The sequence below is a fragment of the Cetorhinus maximus genome, chromosome 2 (genome assembly GCF_964194155.1).
Source record: "Cetorhinus maximus chromosome 2, sCetMax3.hap1.1, whole genome shotgun sequence".
Lineage (NCBI taxonomy): Eukaryota > Metazoa > Chordata > Chondrichthyes > Lamniformes > Cetorhinidae > Cetorhinus > Cetorhinus maximus.
In genome coordinates, this window is record NC_135880.1 from 126,265,883 (window position 1) to 126,282,769 (window position 16,887).

General features: G+C 42.2%; 1 protein-coding gene across 1 annotated transcript in view; it reads left to right on the forward strand.

Moving 5' to 3' along the window:
• slc1a1 (solute carrier family 1 member 1) overlaps positions 1–16,887 on the forward strand; it is a 69,357-nt gene that overhangs the window by 38,668 nt on the left and 13,802 nt on the right. The window contains exons 5-10 of the mRNA XM_078569383.1: positions 3,932–3,974; positions 5,280–5,369; positions 8,833–9,017; positions 9,762–9,869; positions 10,884–11,006; positions 11,905–12,099. Coding sequence (XP_078425509.1) covers positions 3,932–3,974; positions 5,280–5,369; positions 8,833–9,017; positions 9,762–9,869; positions 10,884–11,006; positions 11,905–12,099 — 744 coding nt within the window. The remainder of the gene's footprint in view (positions 1–3,931; positions 3,975–5,279; positions 5,370–8,832; positions 9,018–9,761; positions 9,870–10,883; positions 11,007–11,904; positions 12,100–16,887) is intronic.

A 16,887-nucleotide genomic window follows, 5' to 3' on the forward strand; every position in this document is an offset into this window, starting at 1 on the left:
TCTGGCTAACAGGGGCTATCCCCTGAGGATGTGGCTCATGACACCAGTGTGTTATCCCCATAGAGGACTGTTACAACGTAGCATACGGATCGACCAGGGCAATCATGGCTTGCTGAAAATGCACTTCTGCTGCCTTGACCGTTCCGACAGAGCATTGTAAAATGTGCCACAGAGGATATCCAGGATTATCCTGGTCTGCTATGAATTGCACAATGTGGCATTGCAACAGGAACAGGAATTTCCAGGCGAGGACAGGGAGCAGCTGCTCTCATCAGAGGTGGATGATGAAGAGGAACATGAGGAAGAGACCAGAGATCCTGTGGCACCTTTGCAAGCTGCCAGGGCAATGGAAAGATGTGCCAGGGCTGTCAAAGAGAATCTCATCTATTATCGGTTTGTGCAGGAATGAGGCACCTATCTGACCAGCAGTATATTGCCTGCAAACCATTACCTGCTCTGAATGTGTGCCTACCTCTGCCAGCCTCCACCCAGAGCTACCTCACTACTCACATCCTCTAACCCCTAGAAGGCCAAGGGAAGCAGACCTTTATCACTCAAAATCAAAAGATAAGTCTGCCTCGTAGGATACAGGCTTCGCACTTGTACATAAGTCACTGAAGCTATTATGTGTGAATTTTCTCTTCCTTGCCCACAGTGACAGAGCCATGGGTGCACAAACAGCGCATCACTTCTCATGCTAGCAAGTAACCTCGGCCAATCTCCTTGGAACGACATACATGGCAGGGCCACCAGAGGTTGCATGTTCAACCATGTCGCATTGCTTTGAGAATACAAATCAAGTCACATACATGACCATGCAATAAAGACTGGAACACGAACATACCACAACATTGTTGCTTCCACAATTGAGATGACCCTCAGTATCCTTCATTTATCAAAGATTGACAATCATGAAGCATGACAGTACAATATTCCCTCTGAATAAGCACGTCCCAAAAATGCACGATGCACACAATTATCAAGTGAAACAAATATAATGTGAGCTTTATACATGTGCAGAAGTGTGCAGTGTCTCAACAGCTCTGCTACCATTGTGCCCACAAAATATCTTAACTTCCCTCTTACACTCACCAGGCTTTGGTGCGACCCTGACATCCACAGCTGAGGAGGAGGCAGAGTGGTGTCCCGTTTCAAGTGATGACCTTGGTGAATGTCCTCTGGTAGGCCAAGGCCTTGAAGGCTCCAGCCTACCAGGGTCTCCTGCATGGGTGCAGAGGCACCCTCCTCAGCCCTGCCTACTGGTGGCACTGGGGTCACCGGCAGAGGGGATGAGGAGTGGCCACTCACCGGGGAGTGCCCTGGGTGGATCCCCCTGAAATGGCTGGCTGGTGCTTCTCCTCCCTCTTGTTGAGCAGAGGCATCTCCCTGTATCCCTGAGGAGAAGGGATACCTGGAGGGAGATCCAGGTGCCTCATTCCCCTTTTGCCTAGCCACTGCTGTACTGAGTTCATGGCTAGAGTGACGGAATGCAGGTTTGAGCACATGAGTCGTATGAGAGACCAGGCTCTTCATGGAGGTTACCAGCCTCTCTGTGGAGGAAGCCATGCACTCACATGCCAGAGCCATGGCAGAACTCAGGGCTTGAATGGACTCCTCCACCATCTGCACAAGGTTCCCCATAGTCCCTGGCACCACCTCCAGAAGTTTCCCTGCCTTTCTATGCATCCCCAGCAGGCTTATTTTGGCCTAAACCAGAGGCCCGTCGTCAGCTGATGTGGGCCCTATCCCCAACAGTCCTACTATCAGGAACCTCGGCTGACACAGCTTCCTGTTAAATATCTATGAAGTGTTCAACAGCATGTTCCACAGATTCTACATGCAAACCCTCTGAGACCAGTATGAGTGTAACTGTGCTGGTGAAGGGGGCAAGAGAAGTAGATGATGGTGCATCCTCTGGGTATTGTTGGGCATCATCCTCAGAGGTGGCGTTGTTACTTTCTTCAATGGGCTGGGACCTTTGCACCCTTTGGCGATGAACTGAGGTAAAGAAAGATATTAAGGAGAAGCCCAGTCAATAAGGACACCACAGTTTCACGCGTCTCACTTTTATGTGCATGTCTCAACATCAGGTTGGAGGCATTATCAATTTGTTGCCAGGCTAATCTGGTCTCATCATCTGCAATGAATGGCTGCTCCCCCATAATCTCCATGGCCTCTTCCTCAAATGGCGTCAAAACCTTCAACCCTGGAACACCTCCTCCACCCTTGGTCCTCACTTTGGCATTGAATGCTACCTTATCCTGCATGACAAAGTGGGGACTTAAAGCCACGTTAAGAAACACCTTACTCCCATGTCCTCTTGTACCCCCATGCCACATACTGGCCCCACATTCTAACTTGTAACCAATTGCCTTATCATGCACATGGAAAAGAACAGAGATAAGGCAGGAGTAAAAGTCTTGAACTGGAGGAAGGCAAATTTTGCAGAAATGAGAAGGGACTTGGCTGAGGTGGACTGGACAGCACTGCTGGAGGATAAAACTGGAAAACCAGTGGGAACCGCTAAAAAGCAAGATCCTAATTGTACAAAGTAGACATGTCCCCTACAAAAATAAGAGTGGTTGGTACTGCCAAATCTAGACCCCCCTGGTTGTCTAGAGGAATACAGAGGAAGATCAAGCAGAAAAAGAAAGCGTACGATAGGCACAAAGAACTAAGCACTGCAGATAGCCTAGACAAATATAGGAAGTGCAGGGACGATGTAAAAAAGGAAATAAGGAAATCAAAGAGAGGGCATGAAAAAAGATTAGCAAGTAAAGTTAAAGATAACCCAAAGATATTTTACCAATACATTAATGCTAAAAGGTTAGTTAAGGAAAAAGTGGGACCTATCATAGATGAAGATGGAAACTTGTGTGTAGATGTAGAGGCTGTGGGAAGGGTTTTGAATGAATATTTTGTCTTTGTGTTTACAAAGGAAAGGGAGGATGTAGATATAGTAGTCTAGGAGGAACACTGCAAGATATTGGATGGGATAGTCATAAAGAGAGAGGAAGTACTCGAAGAGTTGAAATCCTTGAAAGTTGATAAGTCACCAGGGCCAGATGGATTGTTTCCGAGGCTGCTGAAGGAAGGAGATGGCAGATGCTCTGAGGATGATTTTCCAATCTTCACTAGATACAGGGGAGGTACCGGAGGACTGGAGAAATGCAAACGTAGTTCCATTGTTTAAAAAGGGATCAAAGGAAATGCCAAACAATTATAGGCCAGTTAATCTTACATCGGTGGTGAGCAAATTAGTAGAATCAATCTGAGAGATAGGATTAACTGTCATGTGGAAAGGCATGGACTAGTCAGGGATGGTCAGCATGGATTTGTTAAAGGAAGATCTTGCCTCACAAATTACATGGATTTTAGCAAGGCATTTGACAAGGTCCCACATGGCAGATTGGTCAGGAAAGTAAAAGCCCATGGGATTCAGGGTAATGTGGCCAACACAAGCACTAGGACTTCTAGGCTTGGGCCTCCCTGCTACACCTAAGCATGTTGTGCTTAAATTCTGTAAATAAATTGAGTTAGTTCATTCAGAATCTGAGTCCAGTTCAAATGTAATGTTTTGATGGCATCATCTCCCAGAGTGATTTGGAAGAAAGGGCAGTGTGGTAGGCATTGCCATTGGATTTTGTGAGCCCTATATGTACAAGGGTTTTTCAAGGGTAGGAAAATAAGTGGAGCATTAGGAACATGATCTAGGCTGACTGGAAATATCATGAGTTGAAAGGAGGTATAGCTCACTATAATAGCCAGGCTTAAAATAGACTGATGGTAGTCAATTGTGAGCATTACTAGTCTTTATTCAAATCATTTTGCAGAAATTAATCAATACAACATTATTACTTTGGGTGGGAGTTTGTTCCACATATCCACTTCTCTGTGAAATACTCTTATAATTAATGTTTTTTTCACACAGGAATGCATTCCCAGAAAATCTGGTGCAGGCCAGCTTTCAGCAGGTAATTGAGCTGCTGTTTTCCTCTGAGTGTTTGAAAACCATCAGATTCAGCCAGTTCCGCAGCTTTGAATTCATTTGCTTTTGTTTAAAATTGCCACCAGATAATTGATTGGAAAATCGAAAATTACCCCCATAAAAATATTGCAAAATCCTACAACAATCCTGCCATTGTTTTAAATAAAACCACAAATGATATACCAGGAATAAAAACAGAAAGCTTCTGTATCAGCCAAATAAACAAATGCTACATCCTTAAATATCCTTTAAATATTGATACTTGCCAAGACAGTGTAAAGTAATCTTAATTGCCAAATTATATCCAAGTAAAAATCCAGCATTAGAGCATAAAAAAAATCAAATATCAAATAAGCTTTAACATTTTCTTCTTGTGTCTCCAGCCCATCAGCGGGCACAATCTTTTTCCATTGATGTAAACGTCACCATTTTACCCACATAAAATAATAAAAATATTTATTGATGTTTTCAAAATAATCTTATTCAACAAAGACCTATCATTTCAAGGCTTCTATCTAAAAGGCCACTCCAATGATGTTGCTGCAGCATGTCAACTTTTTCCATAATGGCTCTGGAGCTGCTCTCAGTTCAGCCAAGAGTCATGGTCCCCATTAATTTCTTACAACTGTGATGTTTCCTTTTGTGCTGGTGAAAGCAACCCCTCTCATTTGCAACATGCCAGAACAGCTAAAGCCGGCCAGACACATTGTAAAGCAGCTCTGATGAAAGGTCATCAACCTGAAACATTAACTGTGCCTGACCTGCTGAGCTTTTGCAGCATCTTTTGTTCCTATTTCAGACTTCCACCATTGGCACTATTTTGCTTATTCACTATAAAGCTCCCTGAAATCTTCCCTAAAAACATGCCTGGGTTCCAATCTCAGAAGAGCCACCCTGTGTCATCACGTGACACCTCTGAAAGAGATTGTCAACTATTATCAATTTTGTGCTATGTGTGCGTGGCAACTAAGAACTGGGTTGAGACTGTATCAACTAACTTCACACATAGCCAACAGTTTAGAGGGGACATTCATCTCAACAGACTAGGCTGGATGAACTCTGATCCAAGAGATGAAAGGCCATATTTTCACACTGATACTAGACATCAATAACCTTTCTTTTCCCTTAAAATATTTTATATTTGCTCAGGTTACATTTGGCTGGTATTTTAAAATAAAACTGAATTGAGTTGTTTTGATAATTATTTACAGCCTTATACAATATCATGATCAATATTATTGTAATTCGAACAAAACATGTTGTCTACGACCTTTTTTGTTTGTTTTTTCAGTATAAAACCAAACGAGTAGAAATTGAACCTGTAAATAAATCCAGTACTACTACTGGCCCAAACGTTACGATGACAACGCAAGTGAATGAGGTAACATAGAATTGCTTTGATGAACGGTCAACTTGACCTGAAACGTCAATTCTGTTTCCCTGTCTCTCCACAGACGCTGCCTGACCTGCTGAATATTTCAAGCATTTTTTGCTTTTATTTCAGGTTTCCAAGTATTTTGCTTTTGTATTTGTTGTAGAGTAACTTCCTTCCTACTCATTGGTGTCACAATAGTTCCCAAGCAATTGTTATGAAATGTGAAATCAAGATCCAAGTTTCTAAATGTGCTCAGTCTGCGCTGAGTTGGGATAGCATCTCTGAGTGCCAATACACAGCATCAGAATGAAGAGAAACAACTTCAGTCTCCCAGTGTCTCAGAGAATCAATACACAGCATCGCAGTCTCCAAGCACCTCAGAGCACCTATACAGTACATAAATTCACAGAGTGGAGTGATACAGCTTCCACTATTTTTTTTCGACAGCTTTATTTAAAATGGAACAGTTGTGAACTGCGGACCTGGGAAGTGTATGGTTTGGTAGGACGATAGAAGGAAAGTAGAGAAACTAAACAGTTTTTCATGCTCTACTTTTTAAAGATCAAAAAGGATCATTAAAGTGAATTTTGCATTAACATGCAGTCTAAACAGCAGGGAGAATTTCATCAGGGTAAACATTTGGATCCATAAAATCAGTAAAAGCTAGTTCTCATTTTGAAATCTATAAATAGGTTCACAGCTTAAAAAAGATCCAGATCCCATTTAATAATCCTTTGTCTCATTTTCTGAGTCATCGAGTTATACAGCACAGAAACAAACGCTTCAGCCCATCATGTTAATGCCGGCCATTAAGAACCTATCTATTCTAATCCCATTTTCCAGTACTTGGCCCGTAGACCTGTATGCTATGGTGTTTCCAGTGCTCATCTAAATACTTCTTAAATGGTGTGAAGGTTCCTGCCTCTACCACCCTCACAGGCAGTGTGTTCTAGATTCCAACCACCCTCTGGGTAAAAACATTTTTCCTCAAATCCCCTCTAAACCTCCTGCCCCTTACCTTAAATCTATCGCCCCTGGCTATTGACATCTCCACTAAGGGGAAAAGTTTCTTCCTATATACCCTATCTATGCCCCTCATAATTTTGTATACCTCTATCAGGTGCCCCCTCAGCCTTCTCTGCTCTAAGGAAAATAACCCTAGCCTGTCCAGTCTCTCTTCATAGCTGAAACGCTCCAGCCCAGGCAACATCCTGGTGAATCTCCTCTGCACCCTCTCCAGTGCTGCTGAAAGTTATGCTTAAAGATGAGCATGCCAGTGATGTCACTCTGGCTGCAGCACAAAACATACATCATGGTACAATGCATGCTTATCTCCAGACTTGATTTTTGATAAGAAAATAATGAGGATTTTCTTTTTGCCCCTCAAGTCCAAGAGGAAATTATTTTTTTTTAAGTGATTCACTCTCAAAAGTCTAGAAATCTGAGCGTTATTATCGATTAAAAAGTTATTTTGATGGAACCTCAATTTAAGGGAGGAAATGAAGAAGATTTTTGTTAGACAATCTCAGTTATTCGCTTTAATAAATTCACTGGTTTTCATGAAATTCTACGTGTATGAGTGCCCTCATTACAGTCTTGGTTTAAACATGGACAAAAGAGCTGAACCCCAGGGGTGAGGTGAGAGTGGCTGCCTTTGACATCAAGGCAGCATTTGACTGAGTGTGGCATCAAGTAGCGCTAGCCAAAAAAATACCTTGTGCTACATTTGCTGGAGCATCAATGAGCTGTGCATAAATTTAGGATGTGCAGCCACACTTTTCCATATTCTCACAAGTGGAAGTTTGGTAGATTAACTGTACTAGCTGGGAAAAGGTAGTAAACAGAAGCCTGGAAATTCCCTTCTGATAGGGAGGTATAAAGGATAATGAACCACACTGGGACTCCTATTGACTGGAGGTGGGGTAGCATTAGCAGAAGTTACCAGTCTTGCAGTCTCTTGTCCTCTCGAACACACAGATACAAACTTCTTTGTCTGCTGGCTACACAGCAGAAGTTATAAGGCTTTCTGATAAGTGAGTTGCAAAAACACTGAAGCTTAGAAAAAAACACTGAAGCCCACATCTTCCCTAATTAATCGTGTGAAGACAAAGTTTATGCTTTTTCAAAGTATCTGAGCAAAACATAAACAAGAAAGGCTATATCCTTTAAATGAGTGCCACGCTTTTCTTATAGCAACCTTTTAAAGCTAAGAGCTGATGATCGAGAAAACCTATGAATTTTGGTAAGGTTTGTCAAAGAAGAAAGTATGAATATAATGCAGAGGCTCACAAGGTTTGGTCCCACATCATGCAGCAACACAGGATCTCCCAGTCGCCTGCCCCCTCCCCCATATTCCACTCTATGCCAAGAATTCTGATAGCATGTGCATCACATACAAATATCAGTCAATTTTTCTGCCTCTGGCAATTAAGCTCTATCTCAGCAGTCTCTCCAATGATGTTTTCCCCACTGTCCTATGTCTCTAAAGCACTGTTCATGTCACACAACAAAAGTGTTAATTCCCAAACGGTTGCCTCCCTTATAGGGTGGAATTTTCTGTGCCCGTTGACGTTGGGCGGCATGACGGACATGAACGGACAATATGGCAGGAAGGCCAAAAATCCAGTTTCACACTGTTGTGAAACCAGTTTGCGATCGGCCGCTCTGCCATCAGTGGCGGGCCGCCTTTCCCATTGCCACACGTCAGGAACGCCATTTTAATACACCTGCATATGATTATAAGCCAGAATCATCCCTCCACACCACATTTACCGCCCACGTCGGCGGGAAAACACGCCAGTGCAGAACATGTGTTGATGAGTGTGACATACATCAGGACTTACCGTCAGGGCCTTGCTCACATCGTGGACATCTGAGGAACAGACGATGCATGAATACATAATTAATGAGGCAGGATTGGGATGATATGGCGCGAAAAGCCACCATTGTGGCCAGTGGGTAAAATGTTCTTTTTCCCGCCCGCTACTGCACTTAGTGCAAATCTGGGAAGATTCCATCCATAGAGCAGCTACTGAGTCATATAGAGCAGAAAGATCCTACGATTGATACCTGACCTCGCCTGGTGTGCACTGCAGTCATCTTCAATATCCTTGGGTTAGAGGAGGAATTCAGTCCCAGGGTTTGATCTTCCTAAATGTCATTCAATGACCCTCCCTGCTAAGAAGTCAAGAGACACTTTCTATTCTTGAAAACTTGGCTGTGATTCCCTGTAAACCACAGAAACATTGATGTTAAATAAAATTGTGAGAGTCTGTCCTAGTAGGGTTCTGTGCATGTGATCCCTCTTTATTTTTAATCATATTGCATTTGTGAGCCCTGGTGTTTGGGTGCATGTCCATTAGTGTTATTAAATACAAAGAAAACGTGTTGATTCATTGAAAACAAATCATCTACAAATAACATAAATGGACTACAATTCTTAATTTAATCTGTTCAAAAATCTTCATAGACTAAAAAGAGTGACTACAAAGTGGTTGGCACATACTCTAATGGACTCAATGTGCTGGGCCTCATTGTCTTCTGCCTAGTGTTTGGGATTATTATTGGACAGATGGGTGAAAAAGGCAAAATTCTCCTAGACTTCTTTGATGCATTGAATGAAGCCACCATGAAAATAGTACAGATCATCATGTGGTGAGTAGGATGTTGCACAAAATTATTCTCTACATTATTTCAACATCATCTTTCTTGTGCTAACTGAGAGAAACATTGGAACACTGTGGATTGGCTTTCTTCCTTGGCCATAACAAGAACTAGACACTGCTGTCAGGTTTCTGATTCCTTATTGCCCTTAATGCAAGAATCAGCTTTAGCAAGGAATGGATTGATCTCTGAGATCAAGGGATCATAACTCTTCTTGTTATCGATGGCCCAAATTTCTCCTTTAATAATTGTTTCCATTGTTCTTGGAGGCACAGTCAGTGAAAAAGCTACATTTAACCCCCACTATCGTCACTGGAATCAGGTTCCTAGGTAGCATTCCACATTTCAACATCCAAAATGTCATGTCAACTATAATTTAGGAGAAGAGTAGGCTAAATATTTAAAAGGCAAACAAAAAGCTACTTACCCCCTGGAACAAGACTTCAGCCATTGTAGTTTGGTGCCATTGAAGAACATTGGCTAATATTGTGTATAAAATTCACATATTTGAATGTAGTTTTACTATTGTAAAGGGAACTTTCCTACTGAAGTATTTGAACTACAAATAAAATTAAATTCACTATTATTTCTGAAGTGCGTGTCAGAAATATGAATATACCAAAGTCCACATTAAATTAACTATTATTTCTGAAATATGTGGTCAGAAATGAAAATGTACCAAAGTTCACTTGAAATTACTTTTTCTAATATGACCACTTCTCAATTTTTTTTTAGGTATATGCCAATAGGTGTATTATTTATTATAGCTGCAAAAATAATGCAAGTGGATGACTGGGAAATTTTCCATAGACTTGGACTTTATATGGCTACAGTGTTGATTGGGTATGTATCACAGATCTTTAAAGTGCTTTTGAAAATTACTGAAGCAAATTTTGAAAAGTTATTAAAGCAGTTATCATTTAAAGTAGGAGAGTGCAGGTTATTGAGTTGTTTCAAAGAAAATATGTAAACTATAGTTACTTTCTAGAGTTATATATTAAAGGTGGATTCTAATCTTTCAGTGATGATGCAGGTTTGAATCTTGCACAATTGGGTGGTTATGTATGTTAATAAGCTGCCCCGTTATCAGACACATCTTAAATATATTGCACATGGACAGGACAATAGTTGTTGCGGTCTCTACATTAAATAAGTAGAAGCAGCCTTAATACACGTTGCGCTGTACAAGAATCCAGAAAGTAAAACTGTCTTCGAATTCATCATTAATTCAAATTGGTTTGAGTACTTCATGACATGAGGACTGAGTATTTGACAGTGGTTATGTGCGTTTGGGTTAAGAAGTGAGTTGTATTGTAATATAAATGGTGTGTACATTTGTGTATGTGTGAACTAGGAGCATAAGGATGTAAAGTTGAATGCTGTTTCACCCTCCAGTACTATTAGTCTTTGCCTTGCTGAGCACACACAATATAAACTTTTAGTAGAAAAGATTTAAATATTGACTACAATAACAACTTGCATTTATATAGTGTCTTTAATATAGTAAAATATCCCAAGGTGCTTCACAGGAGCATAACTCACCTTAGTTCAATGGTGTTTGCAACTAGGCTGGAGATCATTTTGCGTATTGCCCTACTGTACTGTGTATCAGTGGATCTTTTGAAAACTTTATAATGTTGGTTGGAGCAGGGGTGTAAAAATAGAGAAAAAGAGAATGATGGAATTTGAAAATATACAATTGAGGTCCTCAATAATGAATTAATGCGCAACTATGTGGTGTTTGACTTAAATTATGCCATGTGGAATGATTCTGTATTGGATTTTATTAGTATTTATTGGACGTAATGTAACTTAAGACCTGATTCGTTTTAACTCTGTTTTAATTTTCTTTTGCAGATTAGCCATCCATGGTATTATTATTCTACCCATGATCTATTTTATTGTGGTACGGAAAAACCCCTTCCGGTTCATTGGAGGAATGGCTGAGGCGTTACTGACATCTGTCATGATTTCATCCAGGTAACAGTAATGCAGTACAATCCAGTAAGCAGTATTCGGTTAGGAATTTACAGTCTTTACACAAAAGAGAAAAGTTACTTTTATTCTGCAGCAGGATCTAATTAGGAGGCTTACCCATTAAAATCCCATTAAAATTCAAAATACTAAGTCCCTGAAGACTTGTTGATTTAATGCCATTCATGATCTGTTACTGAACCATACAGATCAAGTAGGCTGCAAGTTTAATTCCTGCATGCTGATTTAACAGTGCTCAGCTGGAGCCGTAGTGAGTATGCTATAATTGTCTTTAGCCAGGAAGGGAGATAGTCATCCTAGGATCGTGCTTCTGTTTGCTATTTGGCGAACCCATTGGAAAGTGCATGTGAATGGATGTTGGGCAAGTACAGGATCAGGCTTGATTGCAATGTTCCTTGCTGTTGCACGGGTTACTGAATGTCCATGTTTATTCACTCAATATCTTCCAATATGTGAGTAATGACCTCTTAGATGAAGTACCAGAGAGCCTTCAGAGTCATATTTCCTAAGGAGCTAATAGACAGTGGATTTTTTGCAGAAGTGATTCTGAAAATTTTCTGGAGCAACCTTTATCTCCCACTATAATAGTGCTAAAGTGATTACTTAAATTAAAGATAAACCAAATAACGTAAACATTGTTCCAAATATGCCTTGGGATTGGTGTTGTAATCGGCCAAATATGCTGGTCTGTTTGTGTCCATGTGGTGAAAGCGGAAGGTGGATTTGTGAGAAAGAGGGTGGAGAAGATAGATACTCCTGTTTGACTTACCTCATTGAAGTTACAAAATTGATACTTCCAAAAGAGCATAGGATTAGACAAAGATGTGAAAATGCTTGTTTTAGAGACTTTTGCTTTGGCAGTAACACACATTCTTTCATGCAGCTCCGCAACTCTGCCAGTAACATTCCGATGCGCGGAGGAAAAAAACAAAGTGGACAAAAGGATCACAAGATTTGTGTTGCCAGTGGGTGCCACAATAAACATGGATGGAACAGCTCTGTATGAAGCAGTTGCTGCAATATTTATTGCTCAGCTTAATGACTATCCATTGGATGTAGGACAGATAGTCACTATCAGGTGAGACCTCCATCTCAGGCTTTAATCAAAGTATAAGCATTTTTGTTGCTTTTTAAGGTGATGGTGCCATTAAAATTACAACATTGTCTTGTTTGAATTGAACCATTTCCCTCCACTTTTATTGCAAAATGCACTTGAAGAAATTGTCGTAAAGTTAAAATGTTTCTAGTGAATGGTGCTAATTATATCTGCCAATCTCAAGGGGACACTACACCAAGTGACCTTCTCCTTCCAATCACACACTTACTTATTGGGTGGATTTTATTAGTGCTGCACCATTCCTGATGGAACTGGAAGTGAGCACCACCTCCTCTCGCTTTTTCCCATTTTCCACGCGATTACAATTAAAATTTAAAGTGCTGGCAGCTTGAACAGGAGACACATGCAATTCCACAGCAGGGGAAGCTTTTCAGTGGTAAACCCTGCATCAGCGGACAAAGCTATAAAAGAGCCCCTGGTCAAACAAGGAAGTTCTGCGTCACAGCCAGACCTTTCCTACCCAACTGCATTGCCATTGACATCAGGCTTATTGAGAGCGCAGAGGTAGCACGGATGTTTTTTCAATTTTAAATTTCACTTGTAAATAATTTACATTACATTGGATTCACTTTATTCATGTTTGCATCATCGTTTGAGACTAGTTTAGTCAGAGAGCTGAATGTATTGGCACACCTCATAGTTGGCACACATTAATGCTTACAGAGGAGTTAGGGACATTTCCTTTATTGTGGAAGAAATGTTGTGTTTTTCTTTGTTCACTGATTGTTTATTGTTAGTGTCCAGTGTTGTATTTACCACTCTATGGGACATGACTATGTCTGTGGCCCTCCCTTTAATGCATTGTGAAGAACATTGCCCAAGATCACTCTGAGTCCAGGTAAGGACTCTGTAAGATCTCTGCCAGCCAACACCCTGAGACGGATCCACATTTAGACAGCACTGACCCCACCCTTTAGGCCCCTCATCTTCTTACCTTGCCTGACTGCCCCCCTCCAGGACCCCAGGCCCTTCCCATTTCACTCCTCCATGCCCCCGAACCCACCCTCTGTGCCCCCTTAGATCCCTCTTCCACTCTTCCATGCACTCAAACTCCAAACATGCAACCCCCACACCCACCTCCTCTCATCCTTGACTTGTTCTTTCCAGTCCTGAGCCTCCAGGCAAGCTGCCATTCTCCTGCTCCCCTCTCTTTTGCCACAGAGTTCAACAAGGAAAACTGCTGACCTCAGACACAACTGCAAAAAGCCACCTTTAAACAAGTGTGAACAGGGTGTCATGAGATTCTTGTACACTGCTGACTTTATCTTGAAGGTAGGACATAATTTTTAAAAGTTTAGGCTAATGAGCATTCATGGCATGTAAATGTATTACAAGTATGAACCCACCACAGGACAGCCTGAGGCCCAACATACCGCTGACTTGATCACTGCATCTCAACCCGCTGTCGGGAAATCGAAAATTTGCATTCCGCCTAATTCAGTCATCCCGCATTCCATTTTCCCGTTCTTGTGTTATTATCACAGCCCGGGTTCCTTAAATAGAAGGGACTGGAAACCATTCTGTTGCAAACTAGTGAACATTTATCGACTATTTACACTATTTACAGAGACAGCCTTTAGCAGGACTCCATTAGAACTTTCTTCCCTCAGGCTCCAGTTACATGTGATCTGACATCACTGAGATGCATTTATTAGCATAATAGCTATTAACCCTTTATACTATACCTCACCTCAAGTCTTTCGTTCTACCCATTAACATTAACTATTTTCACATCTTACTTCCCCTCACCCCTCACAGTCTCTCTGCCGGTAAAGCATTGTCCAGGAATTCCTCCTGTGACAAATCACCGATACCAGTGGCATCTTGGTTATTACCCTCTTCCACTCTTTCCCAAAAAAACAAATTATGGTCTAAAATGTCATCTTGCGGCTGGTTAACTTCATCCTTGGTGCACCTGCCTCTCGCTTCACCTGGCCTCTCCTTGAAGAGAAATGAAAGATCTACGCTGTCCTCCTGTGGTGGTAGGGATGGAGTTTTCTCCATGAAGACTGGTTCACAGCTTTTTGAGTCAACTTGAGTTCCTTCTGCAACTAGTGAATAAAGAAGATGGAAAGCCATATGAGCTTCTTTGCTCAACAAGGAACAGTGTTGTTCAGAAATGACATATAAGGCGGAATTTTATGACCCCCGTCGTGGTGGGGATGGGGCCGTAAATGCGGCGAGCCGTTCAAAAGTCCATTGACTTTGGCGGGACTGTAAAACCCCGCTGGCGTAAAATTCCGGCCATAGAATATCGGTGAGCGCTATACCATTATAACAAAATCCATATCTCCTCACAGCTTGTTCTTCAGTATCTTGGACTCTTGCAGATTGGAATGGCCTGTCTTCTAATTTTTGACCTGAAGCATACTATTTTAAAATGACCCCTCTTGCAGCAGGTGTGGCACTGAGTATTAATGTCTGGGTGAGGTTCACACCGATGAGGTTTATCCCCTTCACAACTTGGACATGGAACAATAACACCGACCATGCCTTCTTCACACTGGCTTTATTTTCTGGTAGACGTGCTGGTAGCCCGATGGTTCACAAGTTGGACCGAGTTACTGGTCTGCCCCTAGAAAGGCTTCTTATCATCACCAAAGAATAGCCTGTTTTGTTTGCAAAGTTCAGTCCTGGGCCCAACCATCTTCAGCTGCTTCATCATTGACCTTCCTTCCATCATAAGGTCAGGAGTGGGGATGTTTGCTGATAATTGCACAATGTTGAGCACCGTTCACGACTTCTCAGATACTGAAGCAGTCCATGTCCAAATGCAGCAAGACCTGGACAATATCCAGGCTTGGGTTGACAAGTGCCAAGTAACATTCGAGCCACACGAGTGCTAGGCAACAACCATCTCCAGCAAGAGATAATCTGACCATCACCCCTTGATGTTCAATGGCATTACCATCACTGAATCCCCCACTTTCAACATTTTGGGAGCTACCATTGACCAGAAACTGAACTGTACTAGCCATATAAATACTGTGGCTACAAGAGCAGTTCAGAGGCTAGGAATCCTGCGACAAGTAACTTACCTCCTGACTCACCAAATCCTGTCCACTGTCTACAAGGCACAATTCAGGAGAGTGATGGAATACTACCCACTTGCCTGGATGAGTGCAGCTCCCACGACACTCAAGAAGCTTAACAGTGTCCAGGACAAAGAAGCCCACTTAATTGGCACCGCATCGTCAAGCATTCACTCCCTCCACCACCGATGCACAGTGGCAGCAGTGTGTACCACCTACAAGATGCACTGCAGGAATTCACCAAGGCTTCTTAGACAGAACCTTCCAAACCCATGACCACTAGCATCTAGGAGGACGAGGGCAGCAGATAGATGGGAACACCACCACCTGGAAGTTCCAGTCCAAGCCACTCACCATCCTGATTTGGAAGCATATCACCGTTCCTTCACTGTCACTGTGTCAAAATCCTGGAACTCCCTCCCTAACAGCATTGTGGGTGTAACTACATCACATGGACTGCAACGGTTCAAGAATGCAGCTGGCCACCAGCTTCTCAAAGGCAGTTAGGGATGGGCAATAAATGCTGGCCCAGCGAGTGAAATCCACATCCTGTGAATGAATAAAAAAAACCTGCCTGGTTAAGTGTACTGCTTTAGATAAAGTAAGATCTTCTCTGAACTGAAAGAAGGCTGACAGTGCCTCATCTATCACTCCCACTATGATGCAGTCTCTGATGAGCTCCTCTGTCAAGGCCCCTTATTTACAGTTTTCTGCGAAGCAGTACAGGTCATTTATAAAATAATCAATATTCTCTTCGGGTTCCTGGCTGGGCCAATTGAATTTGGTCCGGTCTATTATATTATTGCGCTGAAGGCTAAAGTAGGAATCGTAGGCTTAGATGACCTCTTTGTATTTAGTGGTTTCTTCCTCAACCCCTTGTCTCTTAAATTATCACCGGCACAGCTGCCAATTGAATAAAGGGCATTGACATGATCCTTATCTGGTTTGTGAGCAAGTCCGGAGGCAGTCCAGCATTGAATGAATCGGCCCACCAGTTTCTCCAATGTGTAGCTTGGTTGAGGCCCTCCACGATGTCCAGTGGCTCATGCAGAGGTAAGACTTCTCCATAGCTTTATGCACTTGTAGTTGGCTGTGCGGCACCGGTAGCAATTAGTTGCTCCGATTGCTGCTGCAGGCATTTCTCAAATGTGCTCTGCAAGGCTGATGGCTTTCACTTATACCACCTTTACCAGCATCGACAGGATCCTTAATAAACAGTTCGCAGACCACTGCCACCATTATTATCATGACTGGGCTCTGGGTGCCTTGCGTGGAAGAGAGCTGGAAACCATGCCGTTGCAAACTACTGAAGATTTATCGACGATTTACACCATTTACAGAGACGAACTTTGGCAGAACTCCATTAGAACCTTCTTGCCTCAGGTTCCAGTTACATGTGACCTGACATCATCGATGATGCACCCTAGCTATTAGCATGATACCTATTAACCCTTTATACTACAGTAGGCTCCATAAAATCCACCACCCTGTTTTTTTCTCCCCTCAGAACACGACAGCATTCAGCTTCTACCTAGTAGCAACAGCTAATCGTTTCCACCTTCAAGTTTAAAAATGGTGTCAATGTCCTATTGACATTGTAGGATCACAGTTTCCATATCTTAATGAGGCTGCTGCCTCATTAAACTGAACTGGACTAGCCATTTAAATACCGTGGCTACAAGAGCAGGTCAGAGGCTAGAAATCGTGCGATGAGTAA